Source organism: Stigmatopora argus, chromosome 18 (assembly GCF_051989625.1).
Source record: "Stigmatopora argus isolate UIUO_Sarg chromosome 18, RoL_Sarg_1.0, whole genome shotgun sequence".
Classification (NCBI taxonomy): Eukaryota; Metazoa; Chordata; class Actinopteri; order Syngnathiformes; family Syngnathidae; genus Stigmatopora; species Stigmatopora argus.
The window spans coordinates 1,371,106-1,390,735 of record NC_135404.1 but is presented as its reverse complement, the minus strand read 5'-3'; the positions used below and the strand labels follow the sequence as shown (position 1 = coordinate 1,390,735).

Here is a 19,630-nt window from a genome sequence, read left to right as displayed (position 1 = left end):
TTTCGTCACACGCAGTTTCTGCGTGTGATGACAAGTAGGCTTTTTTGTGTTGTGGTAATGACGACATGGCCTATGTCCGATTATTATTATTATTATTATTATTACTTCAGTGCTTGGTCGTAGTAAGCGGAGGACAGGGGACTGGCTTCCGCTTGCGGATTTCACCGTAGATTTTCACATTTTTATGAACTTTAAAAAATATATATTTTTTAACTTCAGTGCTGAGTTCTAGTAGCAAGGGGTGAATAGGGGAGTGTCTTCCGCTTGCGAGTTTCAGCATGTTTTTTCACATTTTTATGAACTTTAAAAAAATGTTGTTGTTTTTTACTTCAGTGCTGAGTTCTAGTAGCAAGCGAAGGACAGGGGAGTGGCTTCTGCTTGCGAGTTTCTGCGTGGATTTTCACATTTTTATGAACTTACAAAAAAAATTAATTACCAAAAGAAAATTTCCCCCAGAAAAAAAAGTTAGTTGAAGCCGCGATAATCGGGGGATTACTGTAATTATTTATATCTCTTTTCTCTATTTTGAAATATATGACCGTATCGGCCGCATTGTCTTGTCTTATGGTGTTACGGCTTTGTCACCTTGCAGTTTCGTGCATGTCGTCTTTTTATGCGCATATAAGCCGTACCCTCGATTCAGTCCTAATTTTTTTAACAACAAATGCGGCTTATATGCGAGTAAATACGGTATCGCATTCTATCATAGAAAAAATAGATTTGTCGAAATAACTGGAAACTCAAGACAGGTCTTTACAAGTCAATGTTAACTTTTTACCACCAATATATGTCAACGTGTCAGTGTCTGTTGCCGTCGCGATCCAGTCTTTGTCAGAGGAAGCAGTTTTTTTTCTTGCTGTTAAGAAGCACGTACGGCCACAAAACTTTGCACGCATCTTCCCAGAGGGCCAACTGGGAGCTTGTATCAGGTTTGGTAGCGCGGCGTTGGCTTCGAGTTTAATGCCATCCACTCTAATTTCTTCTACAAGCGCCTTTGTGCGAACAAGCGATTTTGAAACTCCTAGCTGAATCGGGTCGGGACATGGGATGTCTGACTTGCCAGAGGTTTGACATGCGTAGGAGGATCTCAGGTTGGTTCAGTACTGCTTGCAGTCCTAGTTTTCCTTCAAATGGCCATTAATGAAGTAAATTTACAGTTTGTTACACGTCACGCTCAGCGGTTTTGACTTGTGTTTAATATGCTGATTTTTTTTTGGGGGGGGAGTGGCGGGGGGTTCCTGTGTTTAGCAGTATTTACTATGTCAACTTCTCTATCCTCATAACCTAAGTGTCACTTGCCCTAGTGTTTGTTTGGCATACTGAGGCATCTTTCGAACTTAAACATGAAACAACAAATGTTTCATTTTAATTTTTTTAAGAATAATTTCTAAACCCCTATGATGCACTGAAGTCGCAAAACGATCAGACTTGTTAACCTCGCCGAAATAAGATTATAAAGGCAAAAATTGTGCAGGTTTTCCAGTATTTTTCCTCCATTGCACACCATTACTTAATCATTCTTCCGTACTGGGTGGCCCGACAGCGCAAGTGGTTAGTGCTTCGGCCTCACAGTGGGAGACCTGGGTTCAAATCCAGGTCGGTCCACCTGTGTGGAGTTTGCATGTTCTCCCTGGGCGTGCGTGGGTTTTCTCTGAGTAGTCCGGTTCCCTCCCACATTCCAAAGACATGCCTGGTAGGCTGATTGGACACTCTAAATTGGCCTTAGGTATGAGTGTGAGCTTGAATGGTTGTCTGCCTCCCTGTGTCCCTTGCCTCTGGCCCGGAGTCAACTGGGATAGGCTCCAGCAGCCCCTGTGACCCTAGTGAGGATTAAGCGGTTCAGAAAATGAGATGAGATGAATTGAGAAACATTGTGCAGGTTTTCCAGTATTTTTCCTCCATTGCACACCATTATTTATTCATTCATTCATCTTCCGTACCATGCATCCTCATATGGGTTGCACTGGTTGCCAGAGCCTATCCCACCTGACTTGGGGCTAAAGGCAGACTATACCCTCAACTGGTCGCTAGTCTGCCGTAAGGCACACAGACAAACGACCATGCGCATTCACAATCATACCACCACCCCGTGGGAATTGAGCCCGCTTCTTGCCTGCACCAAATGCAGGCGAGTGAACCCCTACACATGAGGGAACAAGGCAAATGCTACAAAATATTTTCAGATGATTTAAATAACCATATCACAGTCATACCTTGACATACGAGTGCCCCAACATACGAGAAATCTGAGATACGAAGAAAATTCAGAGCAAATATTTGCCTTGAGATACGAGCATACGAGACAGACAGGTGGCCGAGATGTGAGAGGCTGCTTATGATAACAGTGCACTGTCTTTCTCGACGCATCTCCCTCGTGTAAAGATATCTACGAGCAGTGGGCGGAGGGTTGCATTTTTCCCATGTTTTTTGCATTAGTCAGTGCAGAATTAAGGGAAAAACAATGGGTCCAAAGCAATGAAGGGTAGTGCGAAGAAAAGGTGCATGATGACAATCGATTTCAAGCACGAAATAATCGAAAAACATGAGTGGTGTACGCGTGACTGAGCTGGTTCACGAATACGCGAGGCGTACTTTGACAATATGCACCATCCTGAAGCAGAAGGACGCTATTAAGGAAATTAAGCCTTCCAAAGGACTAACCATAATTTACAAACTGTGCAGTGACATTCATAACGAGATGGAGAGCCTTATTTTAATATGGATAATAGATAAACAGTTATAGGGAGATAGCGTTACCGAGTCGATAATATGCAAAAAAAAGCCAGCGGAAGGGTTAGAATTTAAAAGCAAAACAAGCATCTGAAAAAGGGGACCCTTCAACACCACCAGAACCCTTTATTTACTTTAAATGTATGTTTATGTAATGTTACGTGATTGTGAGCGTGAGTGGTTGTCCATTTCATTGCGTGCCCTGCGATTGGCTGGCAACCATTTCGGCGTGTCCCCCCCAACCCACTCGTCTGGTGCCCGTGTTTGGCTGGGATAGGCTCCACCTCCAATACTCTGCGACCCTTGTGTGGAATAACGGTCCAGAAGATGAATGAAGGATACATATATATTTCATATAGGGAAAGAGGTTCTGTTCTCAAAAATCTTAAATATTTTTCCTGTATTTATTAGTTGAGTTTGTCACACTTTAGTCACAGGATTTTCGCCAGATTTAGCTACTACAGGGCTCCACCAAACTCAAAACATAATGGATTCAAGACTTTTAAAGTTTGAATTTGAATTTAAAATATATTCGACAATGAACCAAAATTGAAAGAAAAAATAAATATGGGACGTTAAGTCCTGTTCCAGTCGTTGTTAAAAGTCACGCAGAATATGCCCTTGAAGTTGAGCCACATTATGAACATAGAGAATCAGGAAGTTTTAAACATATCGGTTTTATTGTGACTACAAAATAAACATTTAAGAGGTCAAGATTGTCGCTGAATTTCATTGTTTTGACTGTCATTTTTTGGTCATGCTTGGTATCGCATATGAGGATGTTGCCATATTTGTTCAATATTTTGAGTTTTGGTATTAATGATGATGTTATAAAATTCAATGCTTTAAAAACTTTTCAAGCATTCACAGGAACCCTGTATTCCGTGTATGTAAAATGCATTTCTAGTATAAAAAAGAGTCACTATAGATGTTTACATACTTTTGGACACAATAAAGACATTTTGCTGATGTACAATTCCTTCAAATTATCTTGCAAGCAGTAAAAAGGATGTGTCTGTTTCCACAACTGCCGTCCATTGCTTCGTTTTCTCTTATCACTGCCATTTTTCTCTGCGGAAGGATCCTAATTTTGTAACCATCCATTCACTGAAAAAGCCAGAAACACACCAAACATTACATAATAATACCTTACTAATCTAGTGTTATTATCAGTATAAGTCTCTAAGCCTGAGAAGTAGCCAAATCAAGTGCTTTTACATTACATTTTTATGAACTAGTCAGTTAGCACATCTCAAAGTACAGGTATTTGTGGGTATTAGAACAAGTTGAATTATGAGATGTGGGTTTGAAGCTGTTTTTGAGTCTTGTTGGTCTAAGTAATGTTACGTACTCAACTGTATAAACTCACACTCTGTGGCCCATTTGGCTTCCCGCATGCTGATCAAAGAGTCTTGCTTGTATTGTCACTTGGGTTGCGTAGCTTGTCATGTATGTGTGACTTCCCTTATGTGGCCATGGTGTTTGCTTTCACAACAGTTGTTCCTTTGTTTTACAAGTTGTGATGACATTTCAAAGCTTAGCAGGGGGACTGGTATCATAAAACTGTTCTTGACCCCCGAGTGAGGGGGTGGGGGGGACAGTTCAATTGTCTGGACCAGCTGGTCTTAGGAGAAAACTCCATATTTTGAAAGTTTCTTCTAAACTGATATTCAAATTAACGCACACTTTAGCCTAATGGAAAATAATATAAATGGGAGTCAGGTATCAAAAAGGTGCCCTTCTAGCAATAGAGCCACGCTGGCGTGAGAATTGACCCTGAGGGCTTCACTTTGTGTCTCCATCTGTCTTCCAAAAACCCTCCAGAACAGAAACGCACGCGGCATAGTAGTCACGAGGTCAAGAAAAAGAAACGCCAATAGTAATCAAGTAAGCTTGTCCTAAAATTGTGACATGTAGTGAGCAAGGGGCAAACTCCAGGGTAGGAAAATTAAGTGTTTTAAACCTGTGCAGTCCCATAGATTGCACTAGTGTCAGAACACAGCACTCTTCCATAGACCACAACTATAAAGCGTCTGCGTCCACCATCAAAACAAACATTGGTTTGAAATTGTGCAAGTTCAATTCATTGTGATGGTGCTTTTCTCTTTTGAGGATGTACAGTAATGGCATAGCCGAAGGCCCAGTTATAGTGCTCACAGAGCAACACTAGTAAAGTCATATGCAGAGCTGCCAACCTCCATCGACCCCATTTCAGGAGTACCCTTGTCCCATTTCCAGAGTATTTGCGGAGTGAATGCAATTCACACAAAATTGATATAAATTATGCATAGGACAATTTAAATCAAACTGTTATTATCATGTTTTTACATTAATTGAAATATTGTGTTTTTGCAAACTATTGATAAAGTACAGCATAGTGAAAATAAGTTTATCTTTGTGTTTGGGTCCTTCTTCGTGCGTTTTACAGTCAGTGATTCCAACATGTGTCACGCTGAAGTTGCACTTGCATGTTGTGCAATGTACAAATGTCGGTCTTTTTGGAGACGGCTTCAACATGGGATATTTCGTCGAATATAAATCAATAGACTTCTGCGAGTGTCTTATTAGAAGTTTCATCCAAATTGCCATCCATTTTGCACCCGAGCAGGCATAAGACTTACCAGTGCTGTGTAGTACTCCTACTTCCTTTAGATTAGCACAACACATGATAGGATTTGTTTCAAAACAAAAGACTGGTGGTTTAGCCTTAATGATACGTACTTCCCTTATGAACAAAAACAAAAACGTAAATGTTAAAGTGATAGAGGCCACCTATGTAATCGATTCCGAATAGTTTGCCACGCTGAAGTCGCACAAGACGAATCATTTGTCAGATCTTGTAACTCGGATGATTCACAATTCACTCGTGTTACTGAATTCTTCCGGTTTACAGTGGAGTTGAATCAAGATGGCCGAAGCCGTAGCGATGATGAGAATTTTGAGGCAATTAAATTGGAAATTTGGGACTTTTCCGAAATGGTTGCTTCAAAAAAAATGTGAACATTTTTGGGGATTTCCGGAGTTTAGGGAGGTTGTCTGGAGTCCCGGTGTTTGCATTGCATTTCCGGAGAAACTGCTGAAATTCCGGAGTAGTTGGCAGCCCTGTATCATATGACAATAAAGTGGGGCTGCATTTTTTTCAACTTAGTTAGGTAATTTTTGTTATTGCTTCATTAATTTAACCAGTTACCTCTATACTGAAGTTTATGAACTCTATTGTTTGGACAATCTTTGCTCTGCATGCTGAAGTTGATATTTGTGCGGATGCAACGGTTAATCAGTGGTTGAATTGGACGAACATTATCACTCATGCTCAAGAAGATCTGAGATGGTTGATTTTGGCTCAGTAGGCGCAAGGAGTGCATCTGGGAAAAAGAAGTAGAGGAGAACATTAGTGCTGCTGACCAAGATAGGTGGTGGAGAACAAATTTCAATGTCTGGCAGGCTAATAATGAGAACATTCATTTATTTCTTCATTTTCAACTTATCCTGATTGGGGTTGTGGGTACTGGAATCTATCCCGGCTGACTTGGGCGAAATGCGGACTACACCCTAAAGTGGTTGCCAGCTAGTCGTATGGCACACAGAAAATCATTTTCACTCACAATCATAACACCACTGATCGGGAATTGATCCCACGCTCCTCGGACTTAAGTCAGGAGAATGAACCACTACCACATCAGATGGCTATAATAATAACTAAATAAACCTGAAATTGGTCCTTTTTTATTAATACAGTCATACCTCTACTTACGAAATTAATTGGTTCCAAGAACTTTTTCGTAACTTGAAAATGTAGAGAGGTAGAGGTGTACTTTATATGTAAATTCTCTAATTCGTTCCACGGTCATCACATAACTACCTACTAAACTCTTTAAAATTGGTTAAAGTATCCCAATTTTGCATGAAAGATGTTAGAAAACACACAAAAATGAGAGAAAATTATAAGGAAATGATTTATTAATGTCTTAAAATAAATAGAGCATATGAAGATGTGCCCTGTGCCGCTGGAATTTGCATATAACATTTTTGTAACCTGAAACTTTCTTAAGTATAGGCAGGACTGTATATATTTTGTAAAATGTTTTTTTGTGATTCCAGGTTGTTGCTAATCTTTTCTTCTTTCATTTAAATTATAAATGTATATTAAACAGTAGGAATATAATTTGGGGAAAACAACTGTGTGTTTCTAAGTTGTGAAAAAAAGTGAAACACAATTGGTAAACAGTGTAATTATATTCCCTCTACTAGGCATTAGCAAAGCTAGCCAAATATCTGCCTTTTGTATTCTTACTTGCGTGATGAGCACATAGATGCTTTTATAAAATAACCTGCTTCTTATTAAATGCTAAAACCGAAACAACAATACTTTCCTTGCTATTTGCGATAATTCGCGATAAATTGTCAACATTGTCAAAAGTCCGGTTTTAACGGTCAAAGATTTGGCACGCAGGTGAAAACAGGCATGAAACGCCACTTTGCCTTTGTGTGGCTGACATTTGTCAAACGAACAAGATTGTGTGGATGTAAACATTTTCTTTCGTAACAATGGGGTAAAATGATCATTTTAAAAAAGCCCTGCTGGTTATGGACATGGCCTAACTGTTTAAATAAACATAAGGATTGACGAGAAAATGAGTAACAGGTGGGTGACACGAGAGACAGCGAATAGGAAAAGACACAAGGGGTGGGCAACAACAGGTGAAATCAATTGGAAATCTCAGGGAGAAGCCACTCAGAGGGAAAAAAGACACAAAAATCAATCACAGGTTGCAATTTTGTGTATAGATTGTCCAGTCTGTTTGGTATAAGAGGCTTAGTGTTGGATTTATTATGGGATGTTTCTATATGTTTTGTAAGCATTTTAATAAGTAATAAGGCTATGAATTAATTCATGATAATATTATAGATGTATGCATTTTAATTACTTTTGTATAAGAGTGTCTTTAATTTGAGACTGGGGCAAACTCGAGGTCACCCTGCTGGAGCTTGTTGACATAACATCTCACCCTCCAAGGACTGTTTACTGGGAGATAGACCTCGCAACCCAGACACCCAGATGCAAGTTCGCAATGATCTACGAAGGACTCATAAATTGTTTTGACTGGGACGCCGGCCTCAAGGGTGCTATTCGGTTACCTTATGCAATTGTTTTGAATCAGATTACATTAAATGTTTTCAGTTATGTCCAACTAAATACAAAGAAGAGGAGACTGCACGTCAGAAATGCTCAGGAATGAAGTGGCGTTACGAATGTATCTCCTTGCAAGTTGTAACCAGATATGTGAAAGATGTCTTCCAATTTCAATTAAATATTACTAATAATGATTTACTGGTATTAATCATTATTCCAACACTTAGTCATTCCGTGTTGCCTGGATTAAAATAACCAGCTACACTTGAAATGATTGTCGCATCTGTCTGTCTCTTTCCTTCAGAAACTCTAAAAGAAATGAATGAATGAATGCTGTGGAAACAGTGAGACAAATCACACACCCATTTGAATGTACTAAGAGGCTTCTGTAGCAACAGGCATTATAGGAAATGTTTGATTAGCAGTATGCCGGCTAACCATTTTATATGGAGTGATGAGGAGTTAGAATATCTAAAAAATATTTACACATAAAATCCACATTGCATCAACACCCTTTGATTGACCAAATGTGCCCAAATGCTTGTAGTTGTTACGATCTTTGGGCAGAGGGCCCAAAGCAGGCACAAAGACAGCTTTGCTCGTGGCGATTTCTCTTTATTTTAAGTGTTTGTTGGGTAGGGCCTGGTGACGGTACAAGGGAAGAAGCGTAGTGGCGTCGTCTTGCGTAGCAAAGAGATCAATAGCCGACAGGTCCGTAGAGGGGTCCAAAGCAAAGGTACGAGGTGCGTGGTCGTGATCGTGGTCCGTGGTCTTGAGTGTGGTCAAGGTCACTGAACTTATTAAGACGATCCAGTGCCGTGGTCCAGCTCTGGGTGACTTAAATAGCTCCGTGATTGTGATGAGCAGCACCTGCCACTGCTTAGTTCATCAGGTGCTGGACCTGCAATTGGATGACAGTCGCAACCACCCACCATTCTGGCCCTAGGCCTAACAGTAGTTGGATGAACCATATCATTATGAACATTAGCGCTCCAAGCTGGAGCTCCATGATTAATTCTGTATTTTAACATGTTACCCCACCCAGACCAATTTGGTCAATAACTGAATGAGGCTTGCATCTGCACAGGTTTTTTGTCAATCTTGGATCGTTTTCAAAAATTGATATAGTGAAAAATTGCACCAAAAAAGTCAGGTCTTTGAACTTTCCTTATGTGAATACGTCCTCAGCGTCTGAAATAAAGACAATTATAATCTGGAGCAAATATGCCAATTTGCTGGCACCGTGTCTCACTACAAGGGGATCACTCGCCTGACTTCGGTGTGAGCAAGCATGGAATCAATTCACCCTTGGTGGTAGTCTGATTGCACATATGAATGGTCATCTGTCTCTCTGTGTGCCCTATGGCTGACTGGCAATCAGCCTAAGGGCTAATCTCCCTTTTGCCCAAAATCCACTGACATTGGCTCCTGCAATCACTTGGGAGAATGTGTTACGAAAGATGAATAAATGAATTAATTTTAAAGACAAAAACATGGATGTACAATGGGCTCCCAATATCCTCTGCTTTGGCAAACTTGTTCTTGGAGAACATGAAAAGGAGGGCTCTCATCTGTTTCTGGCACCAAATCAATGACAAACGTACATTTCCGATCGATTCAATGCTCTGAGATTGAAATGTCCTCAATGAAAGAGAATATTCACAGTCATCTTTGTTTTCTACATTTAGGAAATGCACCATTGAACATTTATGTTATGGCTTTCTTCTTGTAGGCATTTAAAGCGCTTGACTGCTTTTGGATTTGATCTCTTCAGTTTTTACCGCTTGGCCAGAATCATGAGTTCTAATCTGTCTGTATTTCTGAGCTTGTAGCTAATTCATCTTCACCTGCATGCGTGTGACGTAAACTGGTTTATTCATCAGGATCCACGTCGCAGTTTCAAAACATGGAGGGATGGTAATTGAGCCATCGTAAGTGATAAAACTGCTTGTCTCCGGATAAATCTCCTCTATGTTTAGTCCTGTCAGAAGATGAGTATCATCTGCATTGAGGAAAGAAAACAAAAGAGGGAAAAAATGCATGGTTAATGTAGGGATCACCAATTAGACATTTGTAAGCATGCAAAAATAAAGAAGCAAGACGCTCTTATTCTGTTGAGGAGAGACCAGCCGTCGACTTTCTGCCATCTTTTTTTTTTTACGATAGCTCCGTCGATCCTTTTATTTCTTCACAACCCTAAATACTAAACGTCCAAACTCTAAAGGGGAGGGGTTTGAGCAAGCAGCTTGGATGTCTGAAATGTGTGTGTTGTGTGTGTGTGTGTGCGTGCGTGCGTGCGTGCGTGCGTGCGTGCGTGCGTGCGTGCGTGCGTGCGTGCGTGCGTGCGTGCGTGCGTGCGTGCGCGCGTGCGCGCGCGCGTGCGCGCGCGCATTACATGCATTTTGCAATGGTCATCAGTTTAGTTCCCTAAACAATTCTTGCTTCATGAGTGTAGACACTTCGCCTTCGCAGGTCATCCAAAAGTCATATAAAAGTTATGCTTGCAAATACTGTTCTTCATTGCTGGCAAAAGCATCTACAGTAATATCCTTGAGATACGAGCTTGATGCGTTCGGGGACCAAGCTCGTATCTCAATTCACTCATCTCAAAACAATTTTTCGCATATTAAATAACTAAATGCCGATTAATCCATTCCCACCCTCTGAAAAAAATACCTGAAAATAGGAAATTACAATAGAAAAACATGTTTTTAATTGTTCTAATTCACCACCTACACTCACAAATTGACAAATACCTACCTAGTGGTTATGATCTGGAATTAAATGTGACTTTATTATGTACAGTACTGTATGGAGTTGGAAACAGACAGAAGCGGCGAACGGTGGTGTTCGGTAGAGAAGGAGAGAGACTTGACGGGAACACGATCGGTTCGCTACACTTTTGTGACACTACGTAACATAACTCAAGTCAACTCATTTTCTGAACCGCTTCATCCTCATTAGGGTCGCAGGGGTGCTGGAGCCAACCCCAATTGGTGGCTAGCCAATCGCAGGGCACAAGGAGACTGACAACCATGCGCACTCACACCCATACCCAGGGGCAATTTAGAGTCCTAAAGCCTGCCATGCATGTTTTTGGAATGTGGGAGGAAACCCGAGTACCCGGAGGAAACCCACGCAGGCCCAGGGAGAACATGCAAACTGCACACAGGTGGACGTGACCTAGATTTGAACCCAGGACCCCAGAGCTGTGAGGCCGACACACTAACCACTCGCTCCACAGGGCCGCCCTATGTAACATAACATAAACTTTAAATGTAACTTAAATGAACTACGCTTACTATACACACACTTAAAAATGGGTGTAACCTTGTGCCATAACCGAGGCAAAGGCGTTTGAGTCGGAACTAGCTGCTTCCCCATGCTTCTTAACCGAGTGTATCCCAGTTCTTTTTTTCAAGTTATCGAACCAGCCACGACTCGCTTAGAAGGTTTCCGCGCCGAAGTCTCCCCTTTCTCTATCGCAAGTGGTGACTTGGAGCACGTTTTGCTATCCTCACTGTTTGATGTCCGCATCTTGTCAGTTAAGCACAGACGGCTTTTATACTGGTTAGTTTGGCAAATCTTCCACCCAAATATCAAAACCTACAGCTAGTTTTTGCCAAAACTCTACCTCCACAGGGGAGTAGGTGCTCTTCCAGATTCTCACCAACCATAAGAACTTGGAATACCAATGGCCAACCATCCCGGAGGCTCAGCGTGCAGGAGTCCTCAAAGGGGGCCACTTGTCCAAGTTTGGCAGCCACACAGGTGTGTCCTGCAGGTTCTTCCTAATGGCTCAGAGGTTTTGGTGGTTGGTCATGTGCAAGGACGTCATGGAGTAAGTCTTGGCCTGTTCAGTCTGGCCGGGATTTGGATGGGAATCTTCGCTGCATTTGCCAATTACACCTGGTTGTCGCAGCTCCCATTGGTGGAGTATGCGTACAAAACCATTCCCTGTTCAACCACCGGAAGATCAGCATTCATAAGCAACTATGGACCTCCACCATTCTTCCCTAGTCAGGAGGCTGGAGTGGCGATTTCATTAGTGCACGTCCACCTTCGACGGGCTCACTTTGTTCAGAGGGAGACTAGGGCAGCGCTTGTCCGTACGGAACCTCATAACTGCAGGCTTGCAACCGTCCCAGGAGGCCCGCCCAGGTCTGTTGTCCAGACAAGATGGCCTGGTTGTCTATGCCAGTGTTTCCCAACCACTGTGCCACGGCATACTGGTGTGCTGTGAGCAATGGTCAGGTGTGCCATGGGATATTTCAAGAAGTCATAAAATGTAATATTCAGAGAGAAAAATTTATATGTATATGACGAGATTAAAATTGAACTATTGAAAGGTTAAAATCAAAATATGTTGAACGTTAAATTATAGATTATACTATTACAAGATTCAAATTCTGAAACAGTCATTTTGTTGCTTGTTTGTAGTTGTGTCTATAGACTCAGCAAGTGGTGCTACTAGGCGCTGAATGTCTCCAAAACCGTGGAACCCATCCTGGACTTCTGATGGAACAAGCCCGCTCTGCTCTGCTGACCTCACTTGGACTACATATTTATTTCTTATTTATTGATTATTTAGTGATTATTTATCTCTACTGTATATTGATTTTCTGTGTCTGCTTGTTTGTTGTTGCGTCCATAGACTTAGCGAGTGGTGCGACTTGGCGCTGAACATCTCCATAAACCATGGAACTCATCCTGCACTTCAAACGGAACAAGCCCGCTTCACTCTGCTGACCTCACTTGGACTACTTATTTATTGTTTTTTATTTGTCTGTCTGTTCTTATTTGTGCACTATGTGGTAAAAGCTTTAACTCTCATTATACTTGTATAATGACAATAAAAGCATTTAATTCAATTCAATATTTTTCTTTAACATGGACCGGAAGTTGTTTGGTTTCTAGGGCATCAACTTTTGGCGATGTAAAGTCTGTGTGAGCACAACATTTTTTTGCGTAATATTAGGAGATTTAAGTAATACAGACACTCCTCAACTTACGAACGCAATTGGTTCCGAGCGATTGTTCATAAGTTGAATTTGTTTGTAAGTTGATTTAGTGCTATATTTTGTATTATAATTTATGTTTAAGGCCTATATAAGTATATTGAAGGTTTATATAAGTGCATTTGTATGTTTAAGGCTTGTATAAGTAACACGCATTGGTTTGTACTGAAAAAAAAAACATTTAATAAAATGGAGAGAATATGTACAGTACTGTAGAGAGATAGATTTATGTATTAGAAACTGGCCAAAAGAAGCGACCTAATGACGATTGCACAGTTTTCTTCTTTTTTTCATCATAAATGATGCAGTAGCACTGTATGGCATCATTCAATTGATTTGCAAACTTTGTGCAACGTTCAATATTTGGGTCCTGCTGCTCGATCTTTCTGTTTATAAATGGTACTGAATGTGCAACGCTCACCACTTTCTGACGCGCATCAAGCTTCGTTATTATTGCCACTCGTTTCAAATGAAATGGCTTGCCTCTTCCTTGCAACTCCCTCAATAGAAGCCTTTAGCTTTTTACCAACCATATTCAATATTGGATGCATGAGATATTTAATGATACAAATGAAAAAGGTTCTTTGCACACTGGAGATACATTCACGCACTTCCGCATTGCAACGAAGAAGAAGGTAGATGCTGGGTGAGCTGAGCTCTCACAGCGCCAGGCGTCGGTATTAGCGGCGGAAAGAAGTACTACTCCGAAAAAGACGCGAAATACAAAATTGGACTTGCGAACATTTTTGGACTTAAACGCAATTTGCAGACATGTTCGTATGTACCGTTGTTCGTAAGTTGAATGTTCGTAAGTAGGGGAGCGTCTGTACTTGGAGAAAAGTCATAAAAGTATGCGATCAAAAACATTACATAACTTATTTTTGCATCACTCGAACCGGTTGTTCAAGGTCCGCAGACTTCAACTATTGGTGACATTAGGTCAGTGTGAAAAATTATTTCATCTCATTTTCTGAACCGCTTTATCCTCATTAGGGTCACTGGGATTGCTGGAGCCTATCCCAGCTGACTTCCGGCCAGAGGTGGGGGACACCCTGAATCGGTGGCCAGCCGATCGCAGGGCACAAGCGGACGGACAACCATGCACACTCACACCTATACCTAGGGGCAATTTAGTGTTCAATCAGCCTACCATGCATGTTTTTGGAATGTGGGAGGAAACCGGAGTACCCGGAGGAAACCCACGCAACATGCAAACTCCACACAGGTGGACGTGACCTGGATTTGAAACCAGAACCACAGAGCTGTGAGGCAGACGCTTCTGACCAACCATTCCATCATGGGATAAGATGGAAGAGCTGTCGGCGCTTACCAGGCCGGAAGCGGAGTCCTGCTCTGCTGCTGTTGTCTTCAGCACCAGACTACTGAGCAACTATGCGGATAAGCTTGGAAGAGTGACTCTGCATATTCTCTACCTCGGTCACAGTCTGCAGAAGTTCCCCATCTTGTGGAAGACTTCCTGTGTGTGGTTCCAGTTTTTGTCCAACTTTACAATGTCTTTTTGAGTCTGTATCCGTGTTAGCTACCGCAACCAAGATGGCGCCGGCTGTTCAAGTGGCACCCGGCAGCGGTAGCTCCGTCCACACTTTTATGTTCTTGCTGTTTTTCTGTCTTAATTATTTGACTTGGTGATTCTTAATGATCCCATTTACTTTGATTTTCTTTGTACTTTGTGCCTTTGCTTTGTTATTCTGTCTAATCACCCTCTTGCTACTGCCACACTGAAATTTCCCAAATACGGGATGAATAAAGTTATCCAATCCAATCCAATAACCACTGGCGTCACCGGGCCGAGTGATTTTAGAATAATTATGTGACTCCTGCTGATAAAACTTTGATGAGAATGACTATTGTTAATATAGGTGACATAGTTTGAAACTAAAAGATTTTCAGATGGTGGTGTCCCTTGAGATATTTTAAATGAAAAAAATGTGCTGCAGCTCAAAAAAGGTTGGGAAACATTGGTCGATGCAGGATTTGCATCTAACTGGCTACCCTGGGAAGTTAGGCCCAGAGTTTGTGGATCCCTCTGCAGTGAACGCTTGGTGAATCTGACAGCAGTCAGGTTGAAGCTCTCCAGCTCAATGACCTGTCCATCCTGTTTTACACGTCTCCCTGCTCAAACCATTCTGCGCCATGAGGTGTCCATTCAGAGGGGGTTGTGCAAAACACTTGTGGTGCATTAGGTCTGCCCATTATTTAAGGACAACTGTCACTTTCAGCTGTCATCGGACTATAAATACAGTCATACCTTGAGATATGAGCCTAATGCGTTCCGGGACCGAGCTCGTATGCCAATTTACTCGTATCTCAAATTATTTTTTCCCATAGAAATGAACTAAATAATGGCAGCCAAGCTTGAGTTTTTAGCATGTCGATCTCACAGCTCTGGGGTCCTGGGTTCAAATTCATGTCAGTCCACCTGTGTGGAGTTTGCATATTCTCTCCGGCCCTGCATGGGTTTTCTCCGGGTAATCCAGCTTCCTCCCACAATGGGATGAATGTGTAAATGCGAATGGTTGTCCGTCTGCTTGTGCCCTGCGATCGGCTGACCACCGATACAGGGTGTCCACCGCCTCAGGCCTGAAGTCAGCTGGGATAGGCTCTAGCACCCCCCGCGACCTTAGTGAGGACAAAGCGGTTCAGAAAATGAATGAGTGAAAAATGAACTAAATACACATTAATCCGTTACCAAGCTCTGAAAAAACACCAAAAACAGGATAATACAATAAAAAACGTTTTATTTGTTCTAATTCACCACCTGCTCAAAAAGTAATAAATACAGTATTTTCCCGCATAAACGTATGCCGTATTTGTCGCTCAAAAAAATGATGACTGAATTGAGGGTATGGCTTATATGCGCACAAATTAGATTTGACATGGATGAAACTGCAAAATGACAAAGACGAAACGCCATAACACAAGACAATGCGGCAAATACAGTCAATTATTTCAAAATTGAGAAAAGATAAACAGATAAGACGCTAAACAAAATTTATGAATCTATGAATGAAATTCAAGAAAAAAACGTATCTTGCATAAAACGTGAAAAAAAAACGAATTTGTGCCTGCCATTGCTCGCTCAGGGCGCGCATTCTTACCTAGGGATAACAAACTAGACTGCTATGTATGCACTTCCTGGTTGTACCACTCACGTGACTTCCTTTTTGAATTTGTCTACGTGAAGACAACACATTGAAGTCTGGAGCTGAGGCCTTCTGGACCGGTAGACTTCCTTGCCTTGATCTTCTATAGCTGTTTTATCACCAGAGCTACAGTAATGCAGAGACCGGTGGAAGAGGGGGAGAAAGAGGGGGGAGAGTTGCTGGGACTGAGGACTGAATCTGTTAAAGAACTGATTCAGTTCATTGGCCCACTCCCTGTCTCCGGACTCCGGGTCTCTCTCACTGTTGCTTCCATGGCCCGAAATGGTCCTCAAGCTCCTCCAGACCTCTTTGGTGTTGCCGCTGGAGTTGGTTCTCTAGCTTCCTCCTGTAGCTGGTCTTTCCTTTCCTTATCTCTCTCTTCAGCTCCTTCTGGACCATTTTCAGACTCTTTTTCTCCCCAGACCTAAAAGCCCTCTTCTTCTTGTTCAGGGGGGGCCAATGATCCCTGGTGACCCATGGCTTATTGTTGGAGAAACAATGGACCTTCTTGGAGGGTACAATGTTCTCAACACAGAAGTTAATATAATCTGTGATGCAGTGGGTCAAGCAGTCAATGTCTTTCCCATGTGAATTGCACAGCACCTCCCAGTCAGTGGTCTCAAAACAGTCCCTCAGTACCATGGTGGTCTCCTCGGTCCATCTTTGTATGATCCTTGTGGTAGGTTTTATTTTGCTCACCATAGGGATGTAGTGGCGATCAGATGGACCAGGTTGTGGTCTGAGCGGCCCAGTGGGGACTGAGCTGTATGTCTCCTTTGTGTTGGCATACAGCAGGTCCAGAATTTTTTGTTCCCTGGTGTGGCACTTCACATACTGAGTGAAGGTGGGGAGAGTAGAAGCCAAGGAAGGATGGTAAAAATGATCAGAGATAAGAAGGAGAGACTGGGGGTGTGATGTCTGCAGCCGGGACACAGTAGCGTGAAGCAGCTCGCGAGCGACTGCCGCATCAGCGGAGGGAGGTATATACGCAGTTATTACGATAACGTGGGAGAACTCCCGGGGGATGTAAAACGGCCTGATGCTAACAGCTACTAGCTCGTTATCTTGAGTGCAAAGTTGCTCCTTCACCGTAATACGCCCGGGGCTGCACCATCTACTATTAATAAAAACAGCTGGTCCCCCACCTTTCTTCCTACCGCTCTCCTCAGCATTTCTGTCCGCCCTCACCAGCTGAAAACCATTCAAGGAGACGAGAGAGTCTGGTGTTAGTTATTTCAGCCAGGTCTCTGTGAAGCAGATAATGCAGATTTTCCGATATTGTCGTTGTAGTTTGGTAAGCGCCGTTAGCTCTTCCATCTTATTGGGGAGAGATCTTACGTTCCCCATAATAGATGGAATGCTGGGTCTGAAGCGTCACTTTCTCTGCTGACATTTTTGTCCAGCTCTGCATCCTCTTCTCTTCCTCTTTAACTCCGCGGGGAGGTCCAGGTCCAGGGGCATCCAGGTGTTGCGTAGCGCTAACAGCTGATCCTTTGTGTAAAACAGCGGAGGCATGGCTGAGTGGGTCAAAAATGTAATGTCCAGAATTTGCAAAGATAAACAAAACTAATAGATCAAAGACTGCCTCTCACACAACTTGAGTCTTGGAGTAGTCTTGAAAGTAAAGTTTTAAAACATTAAAGTATGGAATATAAAATATAAAGTAAAGTAAAATCTTAAGAGACAATAAAACGTAAAAATAAAGGATAAAATAAGCTGTAAAAAAGCTGTAAAAAAACACAGAATACGAGTGAGGGTTTAGGGAGCTACTGCAACTGGCTGCCGCTTTGAACGGCACCTTTGATGTTGATCACAAAATGTTTGTCACAAAAATAAATTAATAAAATAAAGCCGCAACAAAGTTTTATTAAGCAAATGAGGATATATACAAATATATAATAAACCGGAGGAATATAGTTTTTTTCTCATTTCATTTCATTATGTACATTTTCCTGCAACAAAGTATAAGTTTGGCCCTGCTATTCAAGAATGCTCTGCTCACCTCTAGCTATACGCACATTATTATTATCATACTTTCTTGTAATTAAGTGTAAGCTATGCTCCCGAAAGCCTTCATTTAGTCTAAACAAAGAGGTGCCCGGACACCTCAGAGTACTCACGCCTAAGTCAAAGCTGCCCTGCGACCCGGACCCGGCCGGAACAGGCAGCAACACGGTACGTCGAGGAAGATTTCCCTTACACAACTGAAGAGAATGTTTTTTACCATGGATAAGACTGGCCTTTATGGAGAGAATGCATTCCCAGACATTCTTATTCAAAGATGAACCGAAAGTTCCAGGGTTGACACGGATCGCTGTTGGGGATGCTGCTGGCTTAATCAACAAGTTTGACCATCCTCATGGTTTAAAAAAAACAAGAACAAAGCCTTGCTGCCTGTCTACTGGATGACTAACCGGAGAGCCTGGATCGCGAAAGCCTTCACAAAACGGTTTCATCCCAAATGCGAAGCTGTACCTCGCTAAAAAGGGGGCTCCCCTTCAAGGACACGTCCACCTGTGTGGAGTTTGCATGTTCTCTCCGGGCCTGCGTGGTTTTCCTCCGGGTACTCCGGTTTCCTCCCACATTCCAAAAACATGCATGGTAGGCTGATTGGACACAATCGGCTGGCCACTGATTCAGGGTGACCCTGAGGATAAAGCGGTTCACAAAATGAGATGAGAGATTATACTTAGGTATTACTACATTACAGTCTTTATATAGTTAGAACTGTAATTTAATAAATACACTTCTTGATAATTGTACTTGTGTACTTGTATTTTTGTATAGGTGCGAAAACATGTAGTATGGTAGTAATAATAGGGGTGATCCTAATGCGCGGTTTTTCCTATTATCGCGGCCATGTCTGGTCTACATTATCTGCGAAAAACGAGGGCTTGTGTAAGTGGTACCAGCAAGTCAGAAAAAAAAACCTAAAAAGACCACAATTTCCATCCAGTGTATGTTTTTATTTATGTATTTGAATTACAGGACCCTCTTTTGGACAATGTACATACAGCAGTTTCATATTGTGTAATTTGCAAGCGATAAAAAACATGCAGTGGTGTGCCTTTTTTTTCTTTTGCCACAAGATGACAGATGAAAAACTACCAACTGGACGTTGGGTTTGGGAAACCCACATATGTAAATTTATTACGATCAAAGTTCATAATGACAATTTATCACATTGTGGTAACAGATTTCTAAAGCTCTATAATGTAGGGATGACTACGGACATGTGTCTATATTTATTGAGATTAATAAAGGTTTTGCTTTATTTTGACTCCACCAGATTGCTATCAACGCTATGTTATTCCATCTACAGTTGTGGTCAAAAGTTTACATACACTTGAGAAGAACATAATGCTCTCTTGAGTTTCCAGTTATTTCTACAACTCTGATTTTTCTCTGATAGAGTGATTGGAACAGATACTTCTTTGTCACAAAAAACATTTATGAAGTTTGGTTCTTTTATGATTATTATGGGTGAACAGAAAAAAAGTGATCAAATCTGCTGGGTCAAAAATATACATACAGCAGCGCTAATATTTGGTAACATGTCCCTTGGCCATTTTCACTTCAATTAG

At 41.8% G+C, this 19,630-nt stretch overlaps 1 protein-coding gene across 10 annotated transcripts in view; it reads right to left on the bottom strand.

Annotated features, from left to right (window-relative positions):
• Window positions 1-19,630, bottom strand: part of LOC144092406 (carbonic anhydrase-related protein 10-like) — a 101,476-nt gene that overhangs the window by 9,715 nt on the left and 72,131 nt on the right. For 6 of the 10 annotated variants that reach the window (XM_077625150.1, XM_077625144.1, XM_077625149.1 and 3 more), the window contains 2 exons: window positions 9,712-9,866; window positions 5,921-6,095 (listed from right to left, as the gene is read on the bottom strand). In XM_077625150.1, coding sequence (XP_077481276.1) covers window positions 5,921-6,095; window positions 9,712-9,866 — 330 coding nt within the window. Of the gene's footprint in view, window positions 1-511; window positions 3,838-5,920; window positions 6,096-9,711; window positions 9,867-19,630 lie in introns of those variants that run through there. The other 4 variants (XR_013306016.1, XM_077625152.1, XM_077625148.1 and 1 more) reach the window with 4 other exon arrangements.